Source organism: Artibeus jamaicensis, unplaced genomic scaffold (assembly GCF_021234435.1).
Source record: "Artibeus jamaicensis isolate MK-2021 breed Jamaican fruit bat unplaced genomic scaffold, CSHL_Jam_final contig_415, whole genome shotgun sequence".
NCBI classification, from domain to species: domain Eukaryota; kingdom Metazoa; phylum Chordata; class Mammalia; order Chiroptera; family Phyllostomidae; genus Artibeus; species Artibeus jamaicensis.
Genome location: NW_026521823.1, coordinates 36,644,961 through 36,672,556, shown reverse-complemented (window position 1 = coordinate 36,672,556; position 27,596 = coordinate 36,644,961). Strand labels below are relative to the sequence as shown.

At 46.3% G+C, this 27,596-nt stretch overlaps 1 protein-coding gene across 1 annotated transcript; it reads right to left on the bottom strand.

Moving 5' to 3' along the window:
• Positions 1-361: 361 nt before the first annotated feature.
• Positions 362-25,831, bottom strand: VPS36 (vacuolar protein sorting 36 homolog). The gene is made up of 14 exons (XM_037132461.2): positions 25,678-25,831; positions 18,747-18,815; positions 17,042-17,112; positions 14,170-14,284; positions 12,327-12,416; positions 11,482-11,568; positions 6,851-6,883; positions 6,666-6,743; positions 5,755-5,889; positions 4,245-4,310; positions 2,739-2,803; positions 1,859-1,943; positions 629-705; positions 362-551 (listed from the first exon to the last, which is right to left on the bottom strand). Exons 1-14 carry the CDS (start codon positions 25,771-25,773, stop codon positions 458-460), a joined length of 1,161 nt encoding a protein of 386 aa, XP_036988356.2. The 5' UTR covers positions 25,774-25,831; the 3' UTR covers positions 362-457.
• Between the last annotated feature and the right edge of the window lie 1,765 nt (positions 25,832-27,596).

Genomic DNA, 27,596 nt, shown 5'->3' with positions numbered 1-27,596 from the left:
CTCGTGGGAACCCCCAAGAGGGGCACATTGGACACAGAAAACTCCACTAATTCACAAGTCAGTGCATTTTAGTCACACCGAGATCGCGACCTAACCCGTCCAAACATGCGGCGTTTCTTTCTCTTGCCCCACGAATGAAATTCCTTTCTTTAAAGAATGGTTAGATCTGATGATCGAGATAAAAGTCACCATATTTCAAGTGAAACTATGAGGGTTCAATACAACTGTGGCGTGATTTCAAATTCACATGGGCATCCATTTTCCTGTGTTTTCCTATATTTGCCCTAAATCAACTTCCTAGTCCGTAATGTTTAGGGAGAAATTAAAAGGGTTTTACGTTGTACTGCAGAGTTCCAGTGAATTCTCAGTTTGTCGGTGTTTATTCTTAGCTTGCTTTCACACAAACTCTACACAACGCAAGAATATGGATGAGAAGTATTTAAAATACAAAAGTCCCTTAGCTCTGTGTCATAAATAAATTTGGGTAAAACCGTAAGCCTTCCACGGAGTCGTCCCGGCAAAGGTGGCCCATCTTCTCGGCGAGAAGCAACCTGGGGTTGAAGGAGAAAACCAGTCACCCGCCGGTCCGGAGGCACAGGCCGTGACGAGGAGCAAAGACCCCACTCACCTCTCTTTTGCCAGAAGGACAGACATGCCCACCAGCTTGGCAAACTCTTCTGATGTTAGGGACCCCTTTTCTGAAACCTGCCAGAAACACACAGAAGGGGAAACACACAGAAGCCATTCAGACCACCTAGGTACTAACAGAGAGACTGTCTACCAGTTACACTCAGGAAAGAATTTCCTGAATTTTCTACCAGAGTCCAAAGAACATTCACTATAGAACTAAGTCTTCCTTACTGATGTTTAATTCTACACACGATGAAGGACCCGGGTTGACTAATGTAGAGGCTAAAATAACATAAAGGCCTCTGTACTGTAATAAAGGCTCTATACTAAGGTCTAAAAACTTCCATCTTCTGAAAAGGAACATAAAACAAATTCTAACTGAATTCCTGTTACATGGTCCAGTGAAGGCGTGGTTTAAAAATGTGTGGTTGAAATATCTATAGTCTTGGGTTTTTTCAACTAGTTTAAAACAAAACATGTAATAAATGTGAGTTACTTAAATGATACAGGCTCACCATAGAGTCTACACAGGCAGTAATATCTCAAGTGGCCTCACAAGTATTAGCAGTTTGGCCACAAAATCCATCTAAACTGCAGTTGCTGTTCATGTTTCTTAAAGATTCCATTTATTTATTTTTAGAGAGAGGGGAAGGGAGGGAGAAAAAGAGGGAGAGAAACATTAATGTGTGGTTGCCTCTCAATGCCCCACTGGAGACCAGGCCTGCAACCCAGGCAGGTACCCTGACTAGGAACTGAACCGGCTACTCTTTGGTTTGCAGACCAGCACCCAATGCACTGAGGCACAGCAGCCAGGGCTATTCATATTTTTTTGAAACAATTATTTCATAGAACAACTGGTGATGTTTTATAATGCTACTTGTGTAGGTGTTGCGGAAGGAAAAGTTCTGTCATGGAAAACATTCTCATTAACAAAGTTGAAAACCTGTTCTCAAGGCTGAGCTTCAAACAAAAAAAGAGCACCTCATTAATTCTAATTCTCCTTTCTTTTAAGATGTTTTGCGTGTTAGCAAGTTTTGAAAAGCTTTCAAAGAATAACTCTGATTAACATTTATCCATTGTTCATGATAAGCCATTTTTAACTGGGCCGACAAATGTTAGTTGTGAGTAAAGTCAAGTCCGAAAGGAAATCCTGTTCCCCGGCCGCCCGGCATGGGCACCGGGTCTTCCCAGCACGGCCTGGTGCCTGGAGGAAGCCGGGTTCACGTACCGTCTCCAAGGCCGAGGCCACCATTTCCTCTTCCCTGTGAGACTGCAGCTCGATGACCATGACGCCGCTGTCGAACACCCGCAGCCTGCAAACCGCAGGAGAGAGAGCGGAGCTGTGAGTGCCGAGACCTTCGAACAGGAAGGAGGCGAGAGTATTTCTCACCGTCTTCTACACCCAGGTGGAAGGGCAACAGTAACACAGAACAACAGTGAGAACTAACGGCCACGAGCAACTCCGGCCTAGCTATAAAGCTCATGAATGAACAGTTCGTAAAATCGTGAACTACCACCCATATGCTAAAAAATACTTATGTCTGGCTACTTTTTGCCAGTTTTCATTTATATTTATTTTTAATATTTTCACACAGAGCTGACGCTCAGTGCTATTTCAGATCAGTGTCAGGTGTCCAGCGGTAGTCAGACAGTTACGCAGTTTATGGAGTATCACCCTGGTGATTCCAGGGCCTGCCCGGCACCACGCACAGTGGTCACACAGTGTTCCCTCTGCTCTCGGAGCCGCGCATCACCAACTGGTTAACTGTTTTTAATCTGAGGACCAGGAAAACACGACTCACAGCTGCACATCTGCACTTCTGAGTCCCCAGGGACAAACACACACCTTCTAAGGGAAGAGGGGCTAGCGACTGTGACCTGATGGGAGGGGCCCTGTTCTTATCTCTCTCTGCCCGGACCCCACAGAGTCAGACCACCACGCCCCTTGGGTCACAGGACGGAAGCCGGGGTGACGGAGGTGCTTGTGGTGCCCAGTTCTTTCAGCTGACACTAGTTTCAGGCCGGAGGGCGCACCTGGCCGGGCCCTCCTGTCTGACTCTGTAGGGCAGTGGCCACAGCTGGCAAACTCCCTGCGGAGGGGCTCTCACCTGAGAGGTAATTTCAGGGCTTCCAGCATCTTGCACGCATTCACTAAGTCTTCCGGCGAGAGCAACTGATGGGGGAAGAAAAAACCCAGTTCACACTGCAGACTAATGGCCTGACGCCGTGCAATTACAACGATCACTTCAATTCAACAGAAGAGGGCGTTTACAGATGATCACTCATCAAGGATTTCAGGTGGCCTAATCACTACAAGGCGAAAATATTAATGGAGAAGCAGAAATGTCTATTTGTTAGAGCAGTGCTAGCCAATAGAAACCGAGTGTACAAATGTACATTAAGTCACAGATGGAATTTCAAAATCTTCCAGAAGCCTTATTAGAGAATTACAAGAAACGGGTGAAACTAATTTTAAAAGATGTATACCCAATATGTAAAAAATTCAGCACACAGGGTGAGGCAAAACTAGGTTTACAGCTGTTTGTGTGGAATACACTATAATTCATAAATAATAACATAAGAATAAACTCTGTCTTCTGTACTCACAACTGTAAATCTACTTTTGCCCAACTCTGTGTAACTGGTATAGAAAATTCCTTTAGCATTTCTTTATTCTGTACTGACTCCTGTAAACCGGTTGTGTGACTTACACTCATACACAGGCCAGTTTGGAGTCACTGTCACCATGGGCAGCTGGCCAGCGGCTTCCCCTGCAGGCCGTGGGGCCTGAGAGAACGAGCCCAGCGGGGTGGGTGCCACGCACGGCCTGGAGCCAGCCCAGCCTGGGTCCGAATCCCTGCCAAAACACCGGCTCCAAGAGCAGCTTCACTGAAGACATTTGGTCTTTCTAAGGCTTGATTTCCACCTCCGCAGGTAACCCAAGTAGGGGGGTGTCACAGGAGCTGCCTCCCGAGTTACCAGTTATCAGGAGGACTGAGGAGGGGACTTGCAGGGAGCGAGTGAGTGAACAGCAGTTAGGGACACTCACAGAGAGCCACGGGGCACGGGCTCAACTCATGGGTGGGGGTGGGGAGGAGAGCAGGAAAGATGGGGTTCACTGGTGATGCCACAGAACTGCATTTGACCGTGAGGGCACCAGGAGTGCCAGATGGAGCCTCGGTGGCCGAGGACACCGGGTGTGGAGGGTCAGCGAGCACTGACTCACAGCCCGGGGCGTGGCAGCGCTCCCCTGGTGGTTGCTCTGGGCACTCTGTGTCCAGCCCACGGAGGAAGGGCACAGGGGCGACCTTATTAATCACAGCACACGCACAGACTTCTGCAGCGAAAGGTGGCCGTCGGCCCAGAGCCTCAAGTTCAAGGTGGGAAGACTGAGTCTGAGAGGTCGAGTGAGCCACGCAGGTTCACCGGCCAGGCCGGCACGGACCCTCCAGCCCCAGGGCGGTGCTCTTGGAGGTGCACCGTACTCTTTCTCAAAACAGTCTTTGTAGTCACAGCCCTTTCTCAAATTGTGCCCCCTGTAGGGAAATCTGTATCACGGGGAGAAAGTCCATATTTAGTTTTAAAAGAAGGAAATCTAAGTACTCCGTGCTTACCTCCATGCCTCGAGCTCTGTTCACTAAGCAGTACACCTCCGTGAGCGACATGATGCCCCCTCGTTCCTGGGAGAAGGAGAAACAAGGGGACAGCGTTACACTGTGTCTTAGAAACCACAGTCGGGGTGAAATCAGAGTGACAGAATGTCTTTAGAAGCTTTTAAAAACACTCTTACTCCCAGGAGAACTTAGATACCATGAGACATTTCAAGTTCAAAATTTGGACGTCAATGTCATTATTACTCTCAACATCTACTCAGAGGTAAAGAGGGCTCTCCACCGTGTTCCCACAGTGTTTGTTATTCCGCCAATTAACAAGGAAGAAGCCGGGGAACTGAGTGAGTGAGAAGAGCACCACCTCCCTGCCCCTAACGAGTGATAATGCAGACAGTGACGGCCAGCGGCTGCTATCATCACAAGGACAGGCACACGTACCTCCCGACGGGAAGGTACACCACCTTTATGAGATGTTCTCATCAGGAAAAACACAACAGAACTTCTAGATATAACTACCAGTGTACAGGGAGCCATGCGAACATACGAGTCGGCAAAGTCCAGACCCTGAGACACTCTATCAGATCAGCTACTAGTTTCTTCAGTCAATAAACTGGGGGCGGGATGGGGGAGGTGGGAGGAGGGCAAACCCACAGAATTAAAAAGAAAAAACTTGAGAGACAAATCAACCAGTGGCAATGTATCCTGATTTGAACAAATCAACTGCAAGAGAACATGTGAACAAAAACTAGATACTTCAGAAAATTAAAACTATTTTTCACTCTTAGCTGTGGAAAGGGATTCTAATTACACGTGAAGGTGTGTTTATTATCATAACCACACACTGAAGTGTTTGCAGATACAGTGACGTGGTGACGGCTGGTGTCTGCTGCAGCCACTCCGAGTGCAGCCGGGCCTGCCGGGGAAGCTGGGGGACGGGCCCGTGGGACACTCTTCTGCTTTGTCCTACGTTTGAGGTATTTCTTAATGCTGGTACTTTCATAAACAAAGTTCTGATTGCCTGCATGCTACACTCGAAGAGAAATCTTACTGTGAAATCAATAGTGCATGTACAGGGAGGGGCAAAATCAGGTTTACAGTTGTGCACACACCAAACAGTTTATTCGAGTATTACTATTTATCAATTGTTGCATTATTTTCCATACAAACTATAAATCTACTTTTGTCCCACTCTGTCTATTGACTACTTATATACAAATATACCTAAATACACAGACATCATATATTTCCTTTTGAAAATAAGAGGTAAGAAAAACTTCATATCAAATAGATGTAAAAAGTTATAGATATCTGAAATGAAAATCAAAAACAATTTAGATTACTGACAAAGAATCTATTAAAAGGATACTAAACTAATTTAATATTCCTGAAAGAAAAAAATAACATGTTGGTTGAACAGTAACCATGTCACGAGAGAAGTGACCCCCTTCAGATTTCTGATGACATGGAAATTACTGAACACACTTTCGAAAGACCATGTAGGTTTGGTCTTTACCTCCAGAGGTGCCTGCAACATCCCAGCCAGCTGCCTGGCCAGCTGCACATGGTACTGAGTGCCGGAGCCACAGGTCTCCCTGGTGACCGGGTTGGCGATTCCCATGCTCAGCAAATAGGACTTGAACCTGATGGTCTGCAACGAGAGGGAAAAATGCACAGAGATCGTTCGGAATTGGTCTCTCTGCCCTGACACTTGAAACCCTTCCATCCTAGATTCGATGCTAAGCCATTATTTCCAGTAGTTCCCTGCATAAATCTGCTTCTTCTTCCTTCCATCTGGCTGTCTCTCGCTCCCTTTATCTCACAAGTTTGGTGTGACAGGTGATTTAAAAAACATGTGTGCCATCGCTAATGCCAACCGAGTGCTCTGACTGCAAGCTCAGAAAAATGGCTGTGACCAGACTGTAGACAAATGTAATGGGACACCAAACTTATGACGTATAAAATACACACTCCTTACATATTTCGATATCTGTTTTGTACACTCCAAGAAAAGCTACCGAGATAACCTATAATCCTACTAGAATTGACAGTTTTCATGGTTGACTTTCTCTTTGACATTTTCACGTATCTTCAAGTCCTAAAAGAAGTAAAACATTACATTAAGGAAGCAAAATGGGCTCTGGGCCAGCATGGCTCAGTCGGTTGGAGCATCGTCCTGTAAACCAGGAAGCCACAGGTTTGATTCCTAGTCAGGGCACATGCCTAGGTTTCGGGTTTGGTCTTAGGTTGGGATGCAAGAGATCAATGTTTCTCTCCCCCTCCTCCCTCCCTCCTTCCCTCCCTGTCTCTCTAAAATCAACGAGCATGTGTTCAGATGAGGACAAAGAAAAAGCAAACCAGTAAACCACCAAAACACCAAAGCACTATCGGTGCAGTTTCAAAAGCCCAAAAACGCAGCCCATTCACCTCATCTTCTGTGATGTTGCCTTGCTTGTCTTTAATCTTATTCGCAATGGACTTGGAGAGCTCCACCATGTCTTTAGCCTGTCAAAAGAGCAGTGAGAGACTGAAGGAAATACTGTCCCCAAAGTGTGTGCTTCTATAACTGTGCCACCGTTGGCATCAATTTAACAGGTATAAATGACATGTACCTTGACCATTAGCTTGCTGAGGTCTTCAAAGGCCTGAAATGAGAAATGAGTTTTGTTGGAATCTGTCTAAAGAATTAAAACATTTTAAAGCAATGAAGCACTCTATTTTCTTCCCTATGATAAAAATTTACAAGATTTTCTTACAAATGTCAATTTATTTACATAAATGTTTATGCAACTAATAAATCTACCTGATTCTAAGAAGTCAGTTGAGCATAGATTTTCCAAAACAAACTTGAAAAACAACTTTTTGAATTTTCAAAGAGAGGAGTTACTCTTGATTAAGCAAGCAGAAGGTGCCGTAATAGTTCAGAAAACGGTATTTTCTGTTCTTTGACACAAGCAAGAAAACTGCCTCGAGCCCCCCCCCACCCCCGCCACGGTCTCCGGCAGGAAGCGCCCAGACCTCCTGGGTGGAAACAGCGAACATGGGTCCACAGTGACACTCGGGCTCAGGCGGCAGGTGTGGGTGAACCGAAACCAGGGCCCTCTGACCACTGAACAGGTTAGACCTGTGGCTGTGGATGTAGTGAGTATAGCAAAAGAAAAACATTCGGATGCCATGAAATGCATTTCTAAGTAAAATCCATTGACTGTTTAATTTACTACAGTGAATATCCTCTTCAAAGATCTCTCCACATTGAATGAGATGCATTGTGTCAAACTACCCCCGATGTATAGACAGTGCAGAACACGCCTGTCTGATCGGTGTGCACAGATGATGTTCTATAAAACCCACCAAGCAGCTCCTCGCCGATGGACTGTCTCCTGGTCCACACAGAGCAGCCGTGCGCAGACTCGGATGAGCCCACGCCCACCGCAGTCACACGCAGGAAAGTGGCCCCCACCTGCGAGAGGACTCCACTAAAGCAGAGTGTGGTGTGGGATCCTCGCGGCCCCTCCCTAAAGCCAGCACGGGGAACAAAGGGGAATGTGCACACACCTAACAGGAATTTCCTCAGATAAACAAAAGGCCCAGCCGCTGGCCGCTTATCAGCAGCAGCCAGCAGGACAGGAAGCCTTGGGTGGGGACCTCAGGGCACCAGCTCGGGGCGCTGGGCCGGCTCTCGCCCTTTGGGTGCAGGGCAGACCCGCGCAGACCGCGTCCAGAACCAAGACACTCTCCCACTTGACACTCCAGATCTTTACTTAGACCACAAAAAGAAGTTTAAGGGAAAGGAGGAAGACAACACTTTTAATTTTATACAGTAAATCAGTTTACTCACTGTATTCTGTGTGTGCCCATTTAAAATGCTAAAACAGCACAGAACACGCAGACTAGCCCTATTCCTTATGGTTCATAAAAATGAATATGAGTATTCCACATTTATAGAAGAATTCCCTATATTTTGAATAATTATATAACACGAACAAAAGCTTCCTCACTTCTATTTACAATATTCTAAAATTTGAAATGAGCCAACCATCCCCAAAATGGGTGGGACCACCTACAATAAAATTAAAGCCTTACAGGCACATGTGCTCATTCTATTGTTTCATTTGCCAGTTTATAGAACTTTCTATCCCTCTGCCGTGGACATTCCAATTTCCGTTCCAATTTTGAAAAAAGTGGCACCTACCCTAAGCCGAAAGCCAGGGCATTCGTTCCCTTTTAAGCCGATTTGTGGCATTATTTCTTACTGACTTTCAGCCATTACTCTGGTTATGAGCTTCGGTAACTACTAATGTATTCTTGAATTTTCTGTTTCGATATTCTCAATTCTGTACTTTTGCATATTCCATTCCCTCCACCTGGGTCCTCTTATCCCTGCTGGTCAGCCACCGGCAGCCGCTCCACTTCCGGGCTCTGACTTCCATCACTTCTGCGAAAGACCCTTCCCCGACTCCGCCAGGAGTAAGAGAGCAGGCTGGGTCCTTGCAGCCACTATTTTCTGCCAACTCCGCATTCCTCACGCTGTGGAAGAAGGCCATTTGCCTGCCTCCTCGGCTCCCCGCGGGAGCCCCTACAACATCCGACACTGAGCTCACACAGAGCGGAGAGCAGGGACCAGCTGCCGAGAATCGGGGACCCGCAGGGGAGAGCGCCACGCTTGTGTAGAATGCTTGGAGTTGCGTAACTGCGTGAAAATTAGACGGAAGCACTGTACCATTTCATAGACTAAGAAAAACATTACGTTGAAAACTAAATTAGTATGGTAGTGCTCAGAAAAAGGAACACAAATAATGCAAGATCATTCATATACAAAAATATTTTTTAAAGATTTTATTTATTTACTTTAGAGAGAGGGGAAGGGAGGGAGAAAGAGAGGGAGAGAAACATCAGTGTGTGAGACATAAGATTGGTTGCCTCTCACATGCCCCCTACTGGGGACCTAGCTTGCAACCCAGGCATGTGCCCTGACTGGGAACCGAACTAGCGACCTTTGGGTTCATAGGTTGGAACTCAATCCACTGAGCAACACTAGCCAGGGCCAAAAATATCTGTTTAATTGTTTTAATAAACACTTGCTAGTATCATCCGAAATCTGAACTGGAAGTATCAGTATGACCTCACAAGGCACTTTCATTAAAAAACAACTAGCTCTTTCCACAGAAAAGGCCTAGAAATAAAGGTCTGTCTACCAGAGATGCTTGTTCTTAACAGGCAGACTGTGGCTTTGAAATGCCATTTGTCACTGAGGAACAGCAGGGCTCCTCGGGTGTGGCTGGTTCTCCACCTGGGGCAAGTGGCCCCGGAACCTTTGTCACCCCAGACTGCAAGTCAGCTGTCACACCAAAAGCACTCAGGAGCCGACCTGAGGGAATGAGCGCTGGCCAAAGACGGGATCATCTGAGCTTTAAATGGAATAATAACTGCGCTTGATCGAAACAGATTAAATACGTTATGTTTATGGATTCATTACATGTAAAAAAGGAATACAGTCACCTCTGGCGTGCGAGGACCCAGTCCATCCTGCTGATGACGAAGGGGAGGCACAGGGCCTTCCTGCCCTTCGTAAGCTGTTCACTGGGCAGCCAAGCAGTAGATGAAGGGAGCATCGCCTTTAAAAAGCACTGCGACTCACCAACGAAAACCAAATGGTAACCCGACCGGCATGTGCCACCACTAGTAACCAACCGGTTTCCGCACTGAACACCCACAGCGGCCAACACCATCAAAAGCGACCTGAGGTGCATTCCCTGGATGGAGTGCGGACCTCCAGTCTTACCGAGGGGCCTACACCCAGGTCTGGCCAAGCCTGCGGACCACCAACAACTCGTGAGAGACACGGGGGCCAAAAAACACGACCGCTCTGTTGCAAGCGAGCTCTCAGCAAAGCCCAGACCACGGGCACCAACAGGGCCACACCCCTGGTGCCTCCCCCACAGTGACCCGCGCGCGCTTGCAACCAGTGGCCCCAGAACACGTGGTACATGGTGAATCCCACACGTCCGCTTAACTGGATCGCGGGACGCCCAGGTGTGTGATGGAACGCTATTCTGAGTGTACCTGTGCTGGTGCTGCCACGTGACATGTGCACCTGAATGGGCACCCGAGTCAAGCAGACCGCTCACTTCAGTGTGGGCAGGCATTATGCAGTCCACTGAGGGCGTGAAGGAACAGAATGTGGGAGGAAGGGAGACCCGGGCGCTTCCCCTGCCTGCCGGCCACGGAGCCGAGACGCCAGGCCCCGCCTGCCCCTGCTGGCTCTCGGGCCTCTGAACGCAGACCAGACCTTACCGCACCGGCTTTCCTGAGTCACCAGCCTGTGGGTGGCTGATTCCTCACCTCACTGTGTGCAGGTGGGGAGAAGGGTCTAGAGAACATACAAGTAGGTGTCTGTGTGTGCAGAGACATGTAGACATCCAAGTATCTATAGCTCGGTGTCCACACATTTCCTGTGGGCTGTTTCTCCAGAGAGCCTGGACTAATACGGGTGTTCAATAACTGCTTGCAGTTTAGACTTCATCTGATTGACATACATCTTTGGAATTCTATGAACAGCACTAATCAAAGGAATTTTACTTAAAAAAATGTTACAAAAACGAAAGAATCACTTCATCAAATCATTTCACAAAATCCCAACACCATTTTTACATTAACAGAGGAAAACCGACCATATGTGTGGAGAGACTGACTGGTCGCAGGATCCCGTGGCCGGGGCTTGCTCGCAGATGGCACGGTGCCCGCTCAGGGCTGCTCCCCAGGGGACAGCCTGGTCCCCTCCGTTCTCAGCCGTCTCTCTGTTGGGTCCCGAGTGGTCATCGGCCTCACATTGTGTGGGGTCTGACCAGGGTTACGGGCCACAGAACGGCATTCTTCCCCTCCACTAAGTTAACCAAACGTCCAAGATAACTGCACAGAGGGCCTTGAACTCACGAGGAGTGCCCTCCAGTGAACCCCACCTGGACCGGGACGTTTGGACACCATGACCTGTGATTCTGCTAAGAGCACAGAAAGCAAGTTTGCACGGCTGTTTCATTCCTTTTTGGGAAAAGTTCTCAAAACGGATTTTGGCTAACTTTTGCCAACCTGAGGAGGACCTGTTCCATGCAGTAAAACACTGCAGCTTCAGGCAAACTACTAAATATACTCTGATCCACAGAATGGAGTCTGTCCCAGTTGTACCCAAAAGAATAAGCACCAATGGCTGAGAAGGCAGCTGACCGGAGCTTGTGTAAGGGGTTACCTCGGAAATGTTTTTGTCGGTTTCTTTTCTTTTTTCTTCCAGTTTCCTTTCAATGCCTACAATTCCTACAGCCCTTATTCTTCCTGGCTAAAAAAAAAAAAAAAAAGTAGAAAATGAAACACACTACATAGGAAGGACACAGTCTTTTGTAACCCACCACATTGTGTTTTCAATGGTGGGAAAGGACCCACAAAGAACCAAAGAAAACAGCAAACAATTACATCTCATTTCCTTTCAAAACATGTGTCAGTTTCTTGCTATACATGGTGATCTTCAAATCATTATAAAGAAGCACTGAGCAATCAGCAAAGGCATATTCCACTCTTCATTGCAGATAGTAATGGAATCTCCTATTCGTTTTTTCTTTGGCAACCTTCAGATATTAATTCACTTTGGATACTAATGGAATCTCCTATCCGTTTTTTCTTTGGCAAACTGAAATTATGAATGTATCAGATAGTTAACAGGGTCTCGAATGTGCAGACAATTGTAGTTAAATGTTTGGTCCTTGGTGGCTATCCTACAAACTACTTCCACACACTGGAGCGTCCGTCCCTGGCAGGCAGTTCAGTGAGGCTGGCCTGGAAAGTGTCCCCCAGGGGCAGTGTCTGTCCCCTCCCCTGTCACACCGCGTGTGAATAACAGAGTGGAGTGAGTGGAATCCACCTTCCACCTTCTCTGAGTTACTCTGGTGAGCAGTCACTTGGTCTCACTAAGTGGTGACTGTCGGCAGAACACTAAATTAGGTTCGGTGAAAGTTAATTTTTAATCCAACATCATTACTTTATTTCTCGGAAGTTCTAGACTCACAGAAATTGTCTTGCTTAATGAAGATGCGACAATACCTGGGGTCCTCGGTTGGCCTGGAATGACTGGGACGCTGGCATGTTCTCCCACCGTCTCTGCGTCATTTCCTCTGATAAACGCCTGTAAAACTGTCACACACACACACAGATACATGGGGAGGGGGTGGGTCAGGCAGTGGCACCCTCGTAAAAATCATTACTTCACATTTCTTTACTTGAAAGGTCTGTTCAGTCATTTGTGACAGGCCTAGAATTTTCAGACATCAAAGAAAATCAAAGGAAGTTTTTTCTTGGATCAACTTCAGAAAGAACAAAAAAAAAAAAAAAAAGAAAGAAGGAACTGACCTTCTATATAAAGTGAGCTATTCTCAACAGAGATGAGTGACAGTGAAATAAATAGACTTACTTTAAACAATCCTGCGGATTGTTTTCGACCTATGGTGGAATAGACACATTGCCAAGAAAAATACACAACCATTATCCATACAGGAAGCAGAGAATAATCTGTCTCATTAAAATCTGTAGTCAGAAATTGAGGTCACAACATGCCTCTGCTCACAAAAAAAAAAACAAAAAAACTGTATTTTTCAACTGCAGTGAAACTGACTTGAGTCAGTGGCTGATGCGCCCGCTGAGCTAAGAGCCCTGGGTGTGGGGCTGTAGAAAAAGGGAACTCGAACAACTCGTGATACGGACAAGGAGATAAACACACTTATAAGGGTCTAAGAATATTTTTGTAACAAGGTACTAATCAGAAAGTATAAACCATTAACAAATGGGAGAAGCACTTCAGTGATCTGTGCAGCGCTTACAAAGATAAAAGACCGCCCGGTTTAAGGCTGCTGAGCGCTCAGATGCCGCGGTCGATCAGCACGTCACTGCGTCACTCTCCGTCCCTGTGCCTGGGTGCCCACACCACAACAAACCCGACCAGGGGCCTGGCCCACGGGCGTGACTCGGCCTCCCTCCTCTCTCCTTGTGACTCACACGCTCCTGCTCAATGTTCCCACTGTCACCCAAACTGCACATTCTCTCCTGACAAGACTGAAGGTATAGGAAGTGTTACTGTAAACACTCGGTGAAGCCTGGTAAGTTGCCTTCATCATATCAACAACAGAGAAACAAAACTGCCTTCCATCACATTAACAAACAACAAAAATACGAGGTCTGTCCAGAAAAAGCCCAGCCATTGTTAATATACCGAGAATGGTTTGCCTGACATAGATGTAACCTGGCAGCCAGGGAGGGTGGACTGGAATGCACACGTGTGAACACTGGCAACTTCACAGTACTAGTCAGTGGGGGTGGCAGATGCCACTGAGTGAGCATGGGCACTGTGTGACCGCCTCATTCAAAATGCCTGAGCCCGTAGAGCAATGAACCTGCAACAAATTTTGTATTAAGCTTCAGCATTCCCCTGTGGCAACTATTCAGATTCAGGTCACAGCTGTGGACAACTGGTATTTAGCAGCTTCATCACCACAACACGCCGCTCATGCATCACGTCTCATGCAGAGTTTTTTGGAGAAAAACCCCAAACCACCCAGGTGACTCAGCACCCCCTTGCAGTCCACATTTGGTGCCCTGCAACTTCTGCCTTTTCCCAAAACTAAAATCACCTTTGAAAGGGGAGAGATTTCAGACCATCGATGAGATTCAGGAAAATACAATGGGGCAGCTAATGGCAACTGGGAAAACTGTGTGAGGTCCCAAGGTGCCTACTTGGAAGGGGACTGAGGTGTCATTGTCCTATGTACAATGTTTCTTGTATCTTGTCCCATAAATGTCCCCATTTTGCATGTCACACGGCTGGACAGCCCTGGACAGACCCTGGATACTCAAGCACACACTCCTGGTCCGTTCCGCTCACGCAGAGACCCACCTCGATCTGGCCATGCTCCTTGAAGGACAGTTTGACGTAGGAGTTCCTGCTGCTCTGGAAGGGGCCTGGCTCTTTGTTAGCAGGAGCCGGGTGAAGGTGAACCACTATTTTGGCACTAAAAGAAAGCAAATGTGATATGCCAAGTTGCCTCTCTAAAATCACTAATTTCTATTTTCATAACTTTTCACATATTTCAGGTCACTTTTAAAACTCACGTAGAAAAGGAAAATTTGGAAAGGACCCTTTTGAAGTTTGTATTAATTCGGTATTAATGAAGCTTTCAAAAATCTCTCTACTTAAAATGTACAAGTTATGTGTGAAAAAGTTCAAGTGTCTAGGTCTACAGATTCAGTAAAATGTGGTTTCAGGAAGTAAGCTGAAAATAAACTGGGGCTGGTTTATGGTTTTGGTTTATGATTAGGGGTTCCCCACCTTCAGAGTGCACCCCAGAGGGGGTGCACCCCCAGAGGGGGCGCCTCAGCAGGGGGCCAGTGCTACCCTCCTCACACAAAAACAAAATGTGAAAACTCATCTGTGTAAAACGGACCGGCAGACATTTCACTAAAACTCCGTCCAAAACTAACATTCTATACTGTTATGTTGGGGAAATGCCACTCAATTGGCCGCATGACCCAGAAGGACGTCCAGGAACAAAAACAATCCTTGAATCGTGGCTGCTGCAGGAGCACAAGCCGCCACCATCGTTACAGCTACCAGTGTTTTCTCTGCTATGAAAAATACCACCATGTTTGTTCAGCTTTATGTCTCTTTTCCCCCAACTTGCTCAACAAACAATGTTCCATATTTGTTCAGTTTTATGTCTTTTTTCCCAACTTGCCCAATAAACAACGTCCTATAAAGATCAGCAAACATTTTGCATATCTAGCTTAAAGCTTTTTTAAAAACAGATTTTATTTATTTATTTTTTAGAAAGGGGAAGGGAGGCAGAAAGAGAAAAAGAAAAACATCAATGTGTGGTTGCCTCTCACATATCCCCCGACTGGAGACCTAGCTGGCAACCTAGGTATGTGTCCTGACTAGGAATTGAACCAGCAACCCTTTGATTTTGAAACTGAACCAGACCAGCCAGGGCTTTTTTTTTTTTTTTAATGGCCACACTACAGATTCACCCATCACTGAGCTTTATTTCATTTAGGCCCATGTGGTTACCTAAACATCACTGCAAAATTGAAATTCCAGGTGTGGGGCCTCCTTAAGGTCCCCGATGTTTGGTTTGGTGACTGGGACTGGTCTGTGCGGGCTCTTCATCTAGTGTTTGCAGTGAAGTGTACGTGCTGTGAGCAGATGAGTGTGCAAGCGAGCTCACAGGGCTGCGTGCAGGGAACTGCCAAGTCGGTGGAGCACCGGAACTATGGCAGTTCGGAGGGATGAGCGGGCAAAGCATGGCATCATCTGAGAAACTGAAGATGCCGCGCCCTGCCTTCAGATTCTGTCAGAGGAAACCTAGTGAGAAGCTGAAATATTATGACATAACATGAAGTGTAAAAATCCCAAAGTCGGCAAAAAAGACCGTTTTCTCACCCACTCGTTTCTTGGGTCATTCAATACAGGGTCTCATCAAGTTTGAAATCGACCAAATCAGAGAAGTATCTTGAGTTCAGAGATGTTAAAAGGTGAAAATATATTGCATCTGTCCTTAAATCAATGAGATACGATAAATGTCTGCAGGCGACAGGAGCCAGAAACTAAAGAGGATATTTAGGGAAAGTTAATTTGGCAAATTTCCAAGTTTCTCCTCACTGAAGATGCTCCAAAACAGGACACTTCTATGAAAGGTATTGTTTTGAATACATTTGCTATACTTTGGATTTCCTTGGAGCACAGCAGAGGAAAATGCAAATGATCCACAACACCCGTAAAGTTTTACTTTGCAGAACTTGCACCTACTGAATATCATACACCGGAAACTAATATGATGTTGTATGTCGACTATACCTCAATAAAAAAAATAAAACGAAATTTAAAAAAGAACACATAAGATGGTAAAGAGTGACAAGGGACAAAATATAAATTAGAGAAATAGCCTACTCTGAAAATATATACCACACTAGTCTTTCCAAAACATTGCTTAGTTGCCATTATGTCAATAAGCAATCTTTCAGGCCAGCTATAACATTATAATTTAAGGCGGGTACTGCATTCCTGTGAAGTTCAACACATTTAACATCTATTGAAATATCTAACTATGCTAAAGCTAAAGATGGGCCCATGTGGAAAAAAATTCCTTATCAGCAATATTTGTTCCTAAGTTGACCTTGATTACATGCACTTAAAATATAAAGCCAGAATTTTCGGTATACCTGAATGAGCAGAAACATTTTAACTCGTGGTTTTAAACCCGGGTGGCCACGTCTCCTGGTTTGCCTGTGCAGTCCCATTTGGGGCTTGCCCTGGCCCAACTGTAAACAGCGCTCCTATCACTTGTAAATGTCCCAGTTGAGAAACTTAATGATCAACTAGAAATAGGAGCAAAGTCATTCCCTATTCTCATGTCTGATTTTAAGTACGAAGTGATATGATACACAGACATTGAAAAGCAAAGGCCTGTGGAAATATACCGTGACAACTGGACCACATTTATCACAACCCAAGGACACCACAGCAAACCTCAGGACCTGACTCCTGCGTGAGGAAGGACCTTCCTTTGTCCAGGAGTGTGAGGTGGGGCGATACCTTCTTGGGGGAACCCCCGACCCCGGCCGTGACTTCTAATGCCCCCAGACACAATCGTGAGATTCAGTCCACACACGCAGCCAGGGCACAGCCATACACCGACCAAACTGATGACAATGACAGCTCGCACGGAAATGCACATGGCGGACAAAGACCGGAAATCACGGCCCTAACTTACCTCTTCCCAATTCCCGCCGCCTGCTCTTCGATGAACACGACCTGGGAGAGCGGGACAGCCATGCAGCACTCCTGGGGGGACGGACAGAAGGCGCGGGTCACGGGGCTGGTTGGGCGCCCGGTTTTACAGCACTTCCTATGCGCCGGGACCTTCATGCTACTTAATCATGAAAAAGTCATGGGTTACTTTGTTCCCCAGGTAAACTTGAGGGAAAACGGAATGGAAATAGCACCGTGGTAGTGTTTCAGTGGAAGAACACAAGCGGTTTAGAAGCCCCTGGGACTGCCACTGACTTTACAGCGGGCACATCTTCTTAAAAGTTGTATTCATCTAAGACTTTTTACATATAATATATCTTATGTGAAAAGGGAAAGACAGAACAGGTAAATCGAAACAGCTTTAAAGAGTGTTACTGATTTTTCTTCTTTATAATTTTCTCTACTCACCCACACACAATTTTTAGCAGAAAACACTAATGTAGCTTTCCTTTACCAGTAAATGTGTAAATTTAAAAAAAATTATTATATATGACTAGCATTCAATGGCTGGTTTAAAGATTTCTAAATTAGTCTCTTTATATAATAATAATAATAAATTATACTAAGATTAATTTAAGACATACTGCTTATTTTTTTTTGAAACATACAGTTTAAAGACATCTATCCCCCCCAAAAAGAGTTCTTTCCTGAAAGTATATTTCTTTTAAAAGAACTAGAGAACATTAATAGTTCTGGGGCATGAATGATCGACAACAGAAATATCGTCAATAAGGGGACAAAAATTGGCTCTTGAGCAGCAAAAAGAGTCATATTTTGCCACGGTTAGTGACCTTTCAAAGAACCTCAGCACAGACGGCTGGGGTGTTGGGCCTTTTGGCGGCTCTGGGCCACCCTGGAAGAAGAACTGTCTTGGGCCACACGTTGAATACACAAACACTAATGAAAACTGACGAACAAAGAAGAGGTTTTAAGTAAATGTACAATTCTGTGCTGGGCCACATTCATAGCCATCCTGGGCCGCGTGGGCTGTGGATTGGACCCCCCTGGCACAGATTAGCTGTAGAATTAAAATTTCACGGAGGACAGCATTATGCAAATAACATAAAGGAGATTGTTTATTTTACTAGTGACACTGACATTTATTCTCATACACACACTTTCTGGTTAAAGCTCCTTGGAATAAAGCTATCCGCTCTGTACACATAACTTGCTCTCTCTTGCTAGAAATGAAAAAACAGGGGTTTCTCCTCTTGCTGAGAGACCTCGAGGCCGTTCTTCTCACTGTCCATGTAAAAGTGGGTGCACTTCCCAGCAGACCTGTCCTCCTGACTCTCAACAGCAACCAGAAGAACAGGCTGTGTTGGGGAGGAATGAGTCTTTCGAAGGGCCCCTGACCACTGATGGGAGATTTGCCCTTTACAAATGGAATGCCAGGCACGGGGTGGGATCCGACTGGGGTTTAAAAAGCAGGAGCCAAGGGGAGTCCTTGATTCAGTGAGTCTCTGGAGCTGAATGGGGGACGGCACGAACCCCTCTCTCCACCCTCCATTCAGGGAGGCCGCACGGCACACATACGCTCCGACGACATTCTGGAAATGAAGGTTCGTTGAATCTATGTATATATAGTTTTGTCAGAAAGGGAAAATAGGAAAGAAAAGCTCCAGTGATTTAAAACCCAGAAACAGACATAAAAAACTGGATCTTACATGATTTTTCTGATCTCTCCAAATCAGCCGGTGGGTACTAAGAAGGAGGGTCCCAGCGTCAAACTTTATCTAGAAAGGCAAGATCGTCACAAAACATCAATAACATATCACTCCATGTGCTCAGGTTTTCTTCCTCAGAAACTGCACAGTAGTAAATTAATCATAAATAAATATTTTGGGAGGAGGCTTATCACAAATTAAAGAGAGGCGATGCCACACACTTGGAGAGTTTTATGCACAGCCTTGCTAAAACGGGAAAACAGCCCGGATGCCCGACGACAGGGGGCTTGGACCGGCGGAGTGGAGTGTGCGGCCCCCACAGCGGGGACCCCACGCGGGGAAAACGGAAGGGGAGGCGGAGCACTGGCCCGGGACTCCGAGGGGCAGAGGTGGGGGGGAAGAAGGCAGCTTACGGCGCACTGCCGTGGTAGGTAGACAGGCAGACAGACGGACATAGATAGATAGATAGATAGATAGATAGATAGATAGATAGATAGATAGATAGACAGACAGACAGGATCTCCACATTCCTGGAATCTCCACATTCCTGAAACTACAGGCAAACACACAGAAGTCGGAGAAAAAGCTCTACGTGGAATACTTGGTAATGTTAGCGATTTAACTATCACAGAAAAATGTGAAGGAACAGTGAGAAGCAAAGGGCCCTTCTTCAAAAACTTCACAATTGATTGAATTTTCCCCATGAGATTGAATTCGTGTATAACATTCACAATTTTTAAAAATAATTTTTAAATACTAAGAAAATCCAGAGATAGACACAAAGTAGGTGTGAATGGAGACTCAACCAATGGGACAACAGGGTCACAGGGTCAACAGGGACACAGTGCTGGGACAACAGGGTCACCCAGCAGGAAACATAATAAACGTGAAGTTGGATTCGTAGCCAGCACACTGCACCAAAACAAACTCCAGATGGATCAAACGTGTGAGTTTGAAGAAAGATAAAATCGGCCCTGACCAGTACAGCTCAGCTGATTGGGCATCAAACCACAAAGCGTAAGGTCACAGGTGGGTTCGACTCCTGGTCAGAGCACATGCCTGGGTTGTGGGTTCGGTCCCTGGTCAGGGGCTGTATGAGAGGCAAGCCATCAATGTTCCTCTCTCACATCGATGTTTCTCCCCCCTCTTTCTTCCTCCCTTCTCCTTTCTCTAAAAATAAATATATGAAAAAATTTTAAAAAGATAAAACTATAAAAGCATTCCAAAACTCATGAGAGAGTTTTAAAAATAATCTCAGAGTGGAGTTCTTTCTATGAAAAACATTAAAGCAACTAGCATTAGAGGAGAAGATTGATAAATCTAACATGTATGCCCACCAATTCTTCATGGCTAAGCCCCCCAAGGGCAAAGATAACAGGCTGGGAAAAACAACTGTAACCCACATCAGAAAGCAAGGGCTGATTTCCTTAAGATATAAAATAGTCTTACACATCAGTAGGAAAATAGCTTGTAACCCATTAGACAAAGAGGCAAAGGCTATTACTAATAGAGATCTACCGAAAAGGGAAGACAAATCATACATTAATAGATGCACCACCTCACTGGTAAGAAAAAGACAAATTAAGGGGCCATCAAAGAGGCCCCTTTCATCCGTGAGATTGGCAGGTGCTGGTGAATCGTGGGCGGTGAGGGTTCGCACGCCCTGCTGAAGTCCGACCTTCAGGGAGGGAAGTGCTTTCAAACCTATACGAACACACATATCCTCTACTCTAGTGATCGCACTTCTGGGGATTTACCCCGCAGGTGAATTCACACGTGTGTGCAATGCACTGCTGTTCATTATTCATAAGAAGCAAAAGACAGGAAAGAATTTAAATGTCCATCAACAGGGAAATATACATCCACACTTAACGTCGTGTAACTCCAAAATGCACACAAATTCATTTTGTTAAATCAAACATGTGCAGAAACATTCTTTTATCCAAAAAGTCCTTGTGTAACTAAAAAACACTTCTGACATGAAATCTAATAAATTGTTTTTTTAAGTAAGGTATGACGGTCTTACCAATATCTTAATACTAGTAAGTGTTAACTAATATGCTTAATAAGCTTTAATGGTGAGAGACCCATGGAATCACGTAATTGAAATACCCTCTGTGAGAGATCGCTCAACAGCACAGAGAAGACTTTCCGAATTCCACGTTTTGCTGTGAATCGGGAGTGAAACATACATGCTGCTATCAAGGAGTTCCGAGTGGCTTCAGAGGTTTAGGTTAATCTTGTGTATGTAGAACCAAATAACTGACTTTAAAATATTTTCAAAATCGCTTTTTCTGACAACTAGACTTCCCTTTTCCAACATCAAATGTTTTATTAACTTAAGAGTACATGACGCTGCCTTGCAGCATGGTAGTTTCAGTGAGGAGACTGCACCTTCTTCCACTGAAAGCCGCACAGAAGGGCATGAACTTGACGCTGAAGCCAGGGAGCGCTCCGCTGCAGTGTCAACTAACAGGGTGCAAATGTCAAGACGTGGACCGTTGCTGCTCTAAGCGCAGAATCCCAGGGACTGCGAGCGGAACCCGAACCATGAGTTGAGGCGGATTTGCTCCCACCACTGGAAAAGTGTTAACTACCTAAAAGTTGATCTCACCTAGGCTGTGATGAACATGCTCATACCCTGTTTCATTTTGGTTTTTAGAGATTTTTTTTTTACTTTTATTGGATTTTTTCCTTTACCCTTTAATCACCCCCTGTTTTATTTTTTTATTTAGCTTTTTTTTTCTGTGAATAGCATACTGTTGTACTGTTGAAAATCTGGAAACTATTTTTTAAATCTACAAAAGAAAATGAAAGCACTCAATCATAGTATGCATACACAGCACACGTATGTGATGTGCACAGGCTCTGTCCAGAAAAAATCCAGCCATGGTTAATACAACAAGAACGGTTTGCTCAACATCAATGTAACCTGGCAGCCAACGAGAGTGGACTGGAATGCACATGCGTGAACAATGATGACTTCACTGTACTAGTCAGTGGGGGCAGTAGATGCCGTTGAATGAGCATGTGTACTGTGTGGCCATGACATTCAAAGTGACTGAGTGAGTAGCGCAAGGAATCTGCATCAAATTTTGCTTAAGCTTGAACATTCCTCTGTGAAAACTACTCAGATCATTCAGAGGCCGCAGCTATGGGCAGCTGGTAACTGGCAGCTTCATCACGACAACATGCCCACTCACGCATCACATCTCCTACAGAGTTTTTTGGCGAAAAACATCAAATCACCCAGGTGACTCAGCCCCCTACAGCCCAGATTTGGTGCCCTGTGACTTCTGGCTTTTCACAAAACTATAATCACCTTTGAAAGGGGAGAGATTTCAGACCATCGGTGAGATTCAGGAAAATACGACAGGGCAGCTGGTGGCGATGGGGAGAACTGTGTGAGGTCCCGAGGTGCCTGCTCTGAAGGGGACCGAGGGGTCACTGTCCTGTGTACAGTGTTTCCTGTATCTTGTATATTCTTCAGTAAATGTCACTATTTTTCATATTACATGGCTGGACACCTTCTGGACAGACCTCATATATCTGTGTGTGGTGCATGTGTATAATCTTTAAATCAAATGAGGCCATATTTATAGTTTTTAACATGCTTTTTTCACTTAGCAGCCTATCATTAGCAAATTCCTCACGCTGATTAGGCCGTGTCATATTTAATTAACCAATCCCTGCAGTGGACATTCAGACAGATTACTTCCGGCTTCCCTATGTATGTAATATGTAACATAATATGGCTGAGACGAGCATCCTCATTCACTATATTTTTATGCATTTCAGATTATTTCCCAAGGGTAAATTCCTAAAGTGAAACAGCTAGACAAAAGAACATCTAGCTGTTTTCTAATTACTAAAAGTATTTTCTAAACCTTCCAGTATATGAGGCTGACTTGCCATTTTACGTGCTACAAACCTTCTTAAAATATTTGTTAAATTAGCTGAGGCTACGGTTCTGGCCAGGCAGTTCAGTTGTTTGGGGTGTTGTCCCAAACACCAAAAAGTTGCGGGTTCGATCCCTGGTCAAGGTGTGTATGGGATGCAACCGATCCCTCTCTTTCTCTCTCTAAAAATCAATATCCATGAATGAGGGTTAAAACTAAAAATTAGCTGAGGCTACAGAAGCTTCTGTGAATGGAAACAAACGGCCCATCTATGCTGCTTATGGAAACAATGAATGACCCAGTCATAAAGGCCCCAGAAAACTGTGACTGTTCCAATAAGCAAGCCCGGATTTACCCACCAGAGGCACCTGGCCAGTGGGGGGGAGTGCATCCACCTTAGCCCCACCAGTTACTGGCTGCGTCCCTGGGACGTGCGAGTCTTCTCACCCACCCGCTGAGGGTCTCAGAGTGCTCATCCTCAGGACGCTTGGCTGCATCGAACGTCACAGACAGGCTGGCGCAGGTGACGGCTGTATTTCTGAAGCGTGGCGTCACAGAGTGCAAGGCACCGGTGCTGGGAGTCTGATCACTGGAGATTTAACTCCTGTGTCTCCTGATAACTGTGGGTCTTAGGCGAGTCCCTTTCCCTTCCAGAGTTACTTTCTCCTTCAGTAAAATACTCACGTCACATGCCCATTGAGAGGATTAACTGGGACTGGATATAAAGCTCCTTGCACTGAACAGGTGCTCTAATTATGGTCTCCGGGGTTTGGTTCATTGTGGGCCAGCTTCTGGCTCATTGTGTCTGCTATAACTTTGATATATTCAAAACAATAAAAAATCAAAACCATTAGTACCTGTGTATGAAAAGCCATTGTTAAACCAGCAAGTTCTGGTTTTCCCTTTACATTGTGGGCCAAGCTGGCCCACAATGAGCCAGAAGACACGAGGGTGAGTAAGGACACTCCAAGAGTGTCCTGCTGGGCTTCCAGACAGCCATGTGCCTGCCTGCCTGGGAAACCTGTTGGGAGGCACAGCCCTGAAGGCTACGTGGTCCCGGGAGCCAGCGGAAGATTCTGAAAGGGGTCTGGAGGCTGACGATCAGCTTCCGAGGATCTCCGGCCACCAAGGTCTGGAAGGCAGGACACAGGACTTTTTCCAGCCTGTCCCTCAGTTATAACAGCAACAGCTCAGAGGGTGATATTCCCAGCCCCGGGGAACACCCCGGGGGCTGGCTCATCTTAGAGCTCTGCTTCGACCTCAAGACACCCATGCCTCACCCTCACCACCCCCAGTGCTTACAATGGGTAAGAGAATTCTTGACTAGATCCAAGGGTCTCAACTTTCTTAACCCTCCGATACCTACATCCACTTGTCTGCTAAAACAAGAAGCCAAAAGTGTAAAGGGAAAACCAGAATTTGCTGGTTTAACAATGGCTTTTCATACACAGGTATTAATGGTTTTGATTTTTTTATTGTTTTGAATATATCGAAGTTACAGCAGGTGTTGGCAAGGTGTTCCTAATTTGCATGCTGGAATTAGAACAGTGGAGGGCTGTGCCCTACAAAAGCACGCCTCCCAGAAGGGCGTGGCTGCCCTGGTGGGGGTTCAGTTCTGAGCTCGGGGCCTCATCACACCCACTGGGGGTGGGCAGGCGCATCAGCCCTGGGCATCCCATTTACAACAGTTCCAAAGGTGCCACCTTGCTTTAAAAAACAAAAACATCTACCAGTCACTCCAACCAAAAGGTGTACACCCAATTTGAGACCAAGTTCATAAAAGTGCTGAGGCAGCAAACGGCTAAGTCCAGGCAAATGACTTAAGAAAAAGACCTTGGCTCAATAATGGAGACATTATGCCAAGTAAAATAGGCCACCTCAAAGAAAGACAAATACCGTATGATTTCACTCATTGGTGGAATCTGATGAACAAACTGAACTAACAAGGAAAATAGAGACAGACTCATAGATGGAAAACAAGGTGACGGCTGTGGGGGAGGGGTTTGGGGGTGGAGGATGGGAGCAAAAAAGAAAAAAGGACTCATGGACACAGACAGGGTGGTGATGGGGGCGAAGAGGGAAGGGGGCGAATCTGGGAGTGGGTATACGAGGGATAAATGGTGATGGAAAAAATAATTAAAAAACCCCCAGAAAACTCCCTTAGGGACGTGAGCGCCTGGACCCCCTGCCCCCGCATTCCGCAGGCTGCGGGAGGCCTCCAGCTGGCGGCCGCGCTGACCAGGCACAGCTACGGGAGGTATGTAAAGGTATAGAAGGAAGTTCATTAAGAGAACGAGAAAGGAGAAATAGCAAGGGAAACTTCTGGAAACTAAAAACGGGTGTTTACATCTTTTTCTATTTCCAACTTATACATTTCTTCCAGGAGAGGACGACAGCTGGCTTGATGGAAGTCTCCGCAGAACCTTTCCTTCCAGCGAATATTTGCCTTTCTATTGACAAACCCATCTCCAAAGGCTTGTGCTTGGATGACAAGGCACCGCCTACTACAGCTCTTGACAAAACAAAAGTCCTTTCTAAAGTAATTACAAAAAAAAGGCCTTTAGCTTTTTGGCGTTTCAAAGAGGCACTGGCACCTCGTTTCAGAAATCCGTTCCAGCAATCCGTCTGCAGCCCCGGCAGGCCACGCCAGATCCCGGGCGGCGCCGGAAGGACCCACGGCACGGGGTGCGGGAACCGGACCGCGGCCCCGTCCCAACCTAGGCGGGGCGGGCCTGCGCGGAACGCCCGGATCCGGGTCTCAGTTGCTGAGACCACCCAAAGTGGAGGCCGCCGCGAACGCGTACGGCGGCGCCCCTCTCGATCCGCGCGGGCCAGGCCACCCGAGGGAGGATGTCAGGGGGGCGGAGGGGAGCGGCCACGGTCCGCGCCTGCTGGGAACCGGGCCCGCGTCCAAGCCCGGGCGCAGCGCTGCGCGGGCGCGGACGGCGCCGGGGAGGCCGGGCAGGCCAGTCGGACTGCGCGCCGGGGGCGGGGAGCTCAAGGCCGGGCCTGGCCGCGCGGGGCGGCCCTACCTTCTCCTCGCCGTCGTAGATGCGCACCCCGCGCTGCTGGATCACCAGGGTCTCGTTGATCTCCAGGAGGCCGCTGGTCCACACGAAGCGGTCCATGGCCTCCGCCGGGCCCGCCCCAGCTGCTCGCCGGCCTCGCTGATCCTGGGCAGCTAGTGAGCACTGGGCGGCCTGCGGCGCCCCCTAGCGGCGGGAGGGGAGGGGAGGGAGCGGCTGGTGGGCGCTCTAGGCAGCGCGCGGCCCGAGGCTCCCAGCGACGTGCAGCCGTGCTTGGAGCGCCCCCTGGCGGTAGTTCGCCAAAGGTCGGTGGAAACGCCCACTCCACCCTTTGTCCAGCTGGGGCACAAGCCCAAGATCTTACAAGGGCTTTGATGGACCCCACACCGTACCTTGGACTTCCTTATCGCGCATTATTTCTGCATATCTGTGCCGTTTTCTTGTCAGTTTCCAGCATGTTGCCATGTTTGGTAAAGGTCGTAAATGATTTTTTTCCGAAATGAATATTTATGCCCTGAATTGTTTTTACACAGCAGGAATGGAAACCCAGAGCCCCAATTTAATGTGTGATTTTGATTTAACCTGTAGCCGGAGCACTCTATCCCGTGTCTTCACAGCATGCCCTGTAAGCCGTAGCCCTTTCCCCGAGGCAGCAAGACAACAGTGGCCATTCCTTCACACGAGATGTGAGCTTTGTTAAGCTACAGATAACATCGTGGCCTGAATTGTATTTCAGCTCCCGAGCCCTAAAGCTGAAAGACCCCCCCCCAGCCACATCCTCATGAAACCGAGCTGAAGGGACACCAAAGCTGACCTCAAGACCTAAAATAATGACTTACTTCCCTTACCTCACTCTTTTAATTTTTTAAAAATTACACTTATTTAATACCATATTAGTTTCAGGTGTACAGCAGTGTGTTCAACATTTATATAATTTACAAAGTGAACCCCCCTGTTAAGTCTAGTACCTGTTTAGCACCATACGTATATGTTATTATAATATTATTATTTTCCTTGTGCTGTACTTTACATCCCCATGACTATTTTGAAACTATAAATTTGCACTTCTTAATCCCTTCACCTCTCTCACCTAGCCCCCCAACCCCCTCTCCCATCTGGCAATTGTCAGTCTGTTTTCTGTATAAGTTTGTTTCTCTTTTGTTTGTTCACTAATTTTGTTTTTTAGATTCCACGTATAAGTGCAGGCATACAGTATTTGTCTTTCTCTGTCTGACTTATTTTACTTAGCGTAATACCCTCCAGCTCCATCCATTCGCCATGAATGGTAAGATTTCATTCTTTCTTTGGCCAAGCAATATTCCACTGTGGATGTGTACCACACATGTCTATCTAACCATCCACTGATGGGCAGTTAGGTTGCTTCCATATGTTGGCTATTATAAGTAATGCTGGTCACACGAGCACTTGAATCTATATTCTGCTGCTTTGGGGTGAAATGCTCTAAAAATAGCGATGAAATGCATCTGGTCTACTGTGCCATTGAAGGCCACTATCTCCTTTTTTATTTTGTGTGGAAGATCTACCCATTGAGGACATAGTAAGGTGTTCGAGTCTGTAACTTTACTACTGTCAGTCTCTCCCTTTATGTCCATCAATGCCTTACTTATGTATGTAGGTGCTCCCATGTTGGGTGCATAAATGTTTACAAGGGCTACCTCCTCGTGTCGGGCTGACTCCTTTATCATCATGCAATGTCCTTCTTTGACTGTTATTACAGCGTTGGTTTTAAAGTCCAGTCTGTCTGATGTAAGTATTGTTCCCCCAGCTTTTTATTTCATTTCCTTTTGCATGAAATACATTTTTCCGTCCCTTTACTTTCAGTCTTTGTGTGTCTTTCGATCTGAAGTGGGTCTCTTATAAACATCACATGTATGGGTCTTGTTCTCTTACCCACTCAGCTACCC

Bases quoted from the DNA above. Each gene is read 5' to 3' on its own strand.
- VPS36 (XM_037132461.2), bottom strand. From the start codon at position 25,773: ATGGACCGCTTCGTGTGGACCAGCGGCCTCCTGGAGATCAACGAGACC. The intron at 11,569-12,326 runs GTATTGTCGCAT...TTTTTTTTTTAG, and splicing joins AGGCCAACCGAGGACCCCAG to CCAGGAAGAATAAGGGCTGT. The intron at 2,804-4,244 runs GTAAGCACGGAG...TTCCCCCATCAG, and splicing joins ACAGAGCTCGAGGCATGGAG to TTGCTCTCGCCGGAAGACTT.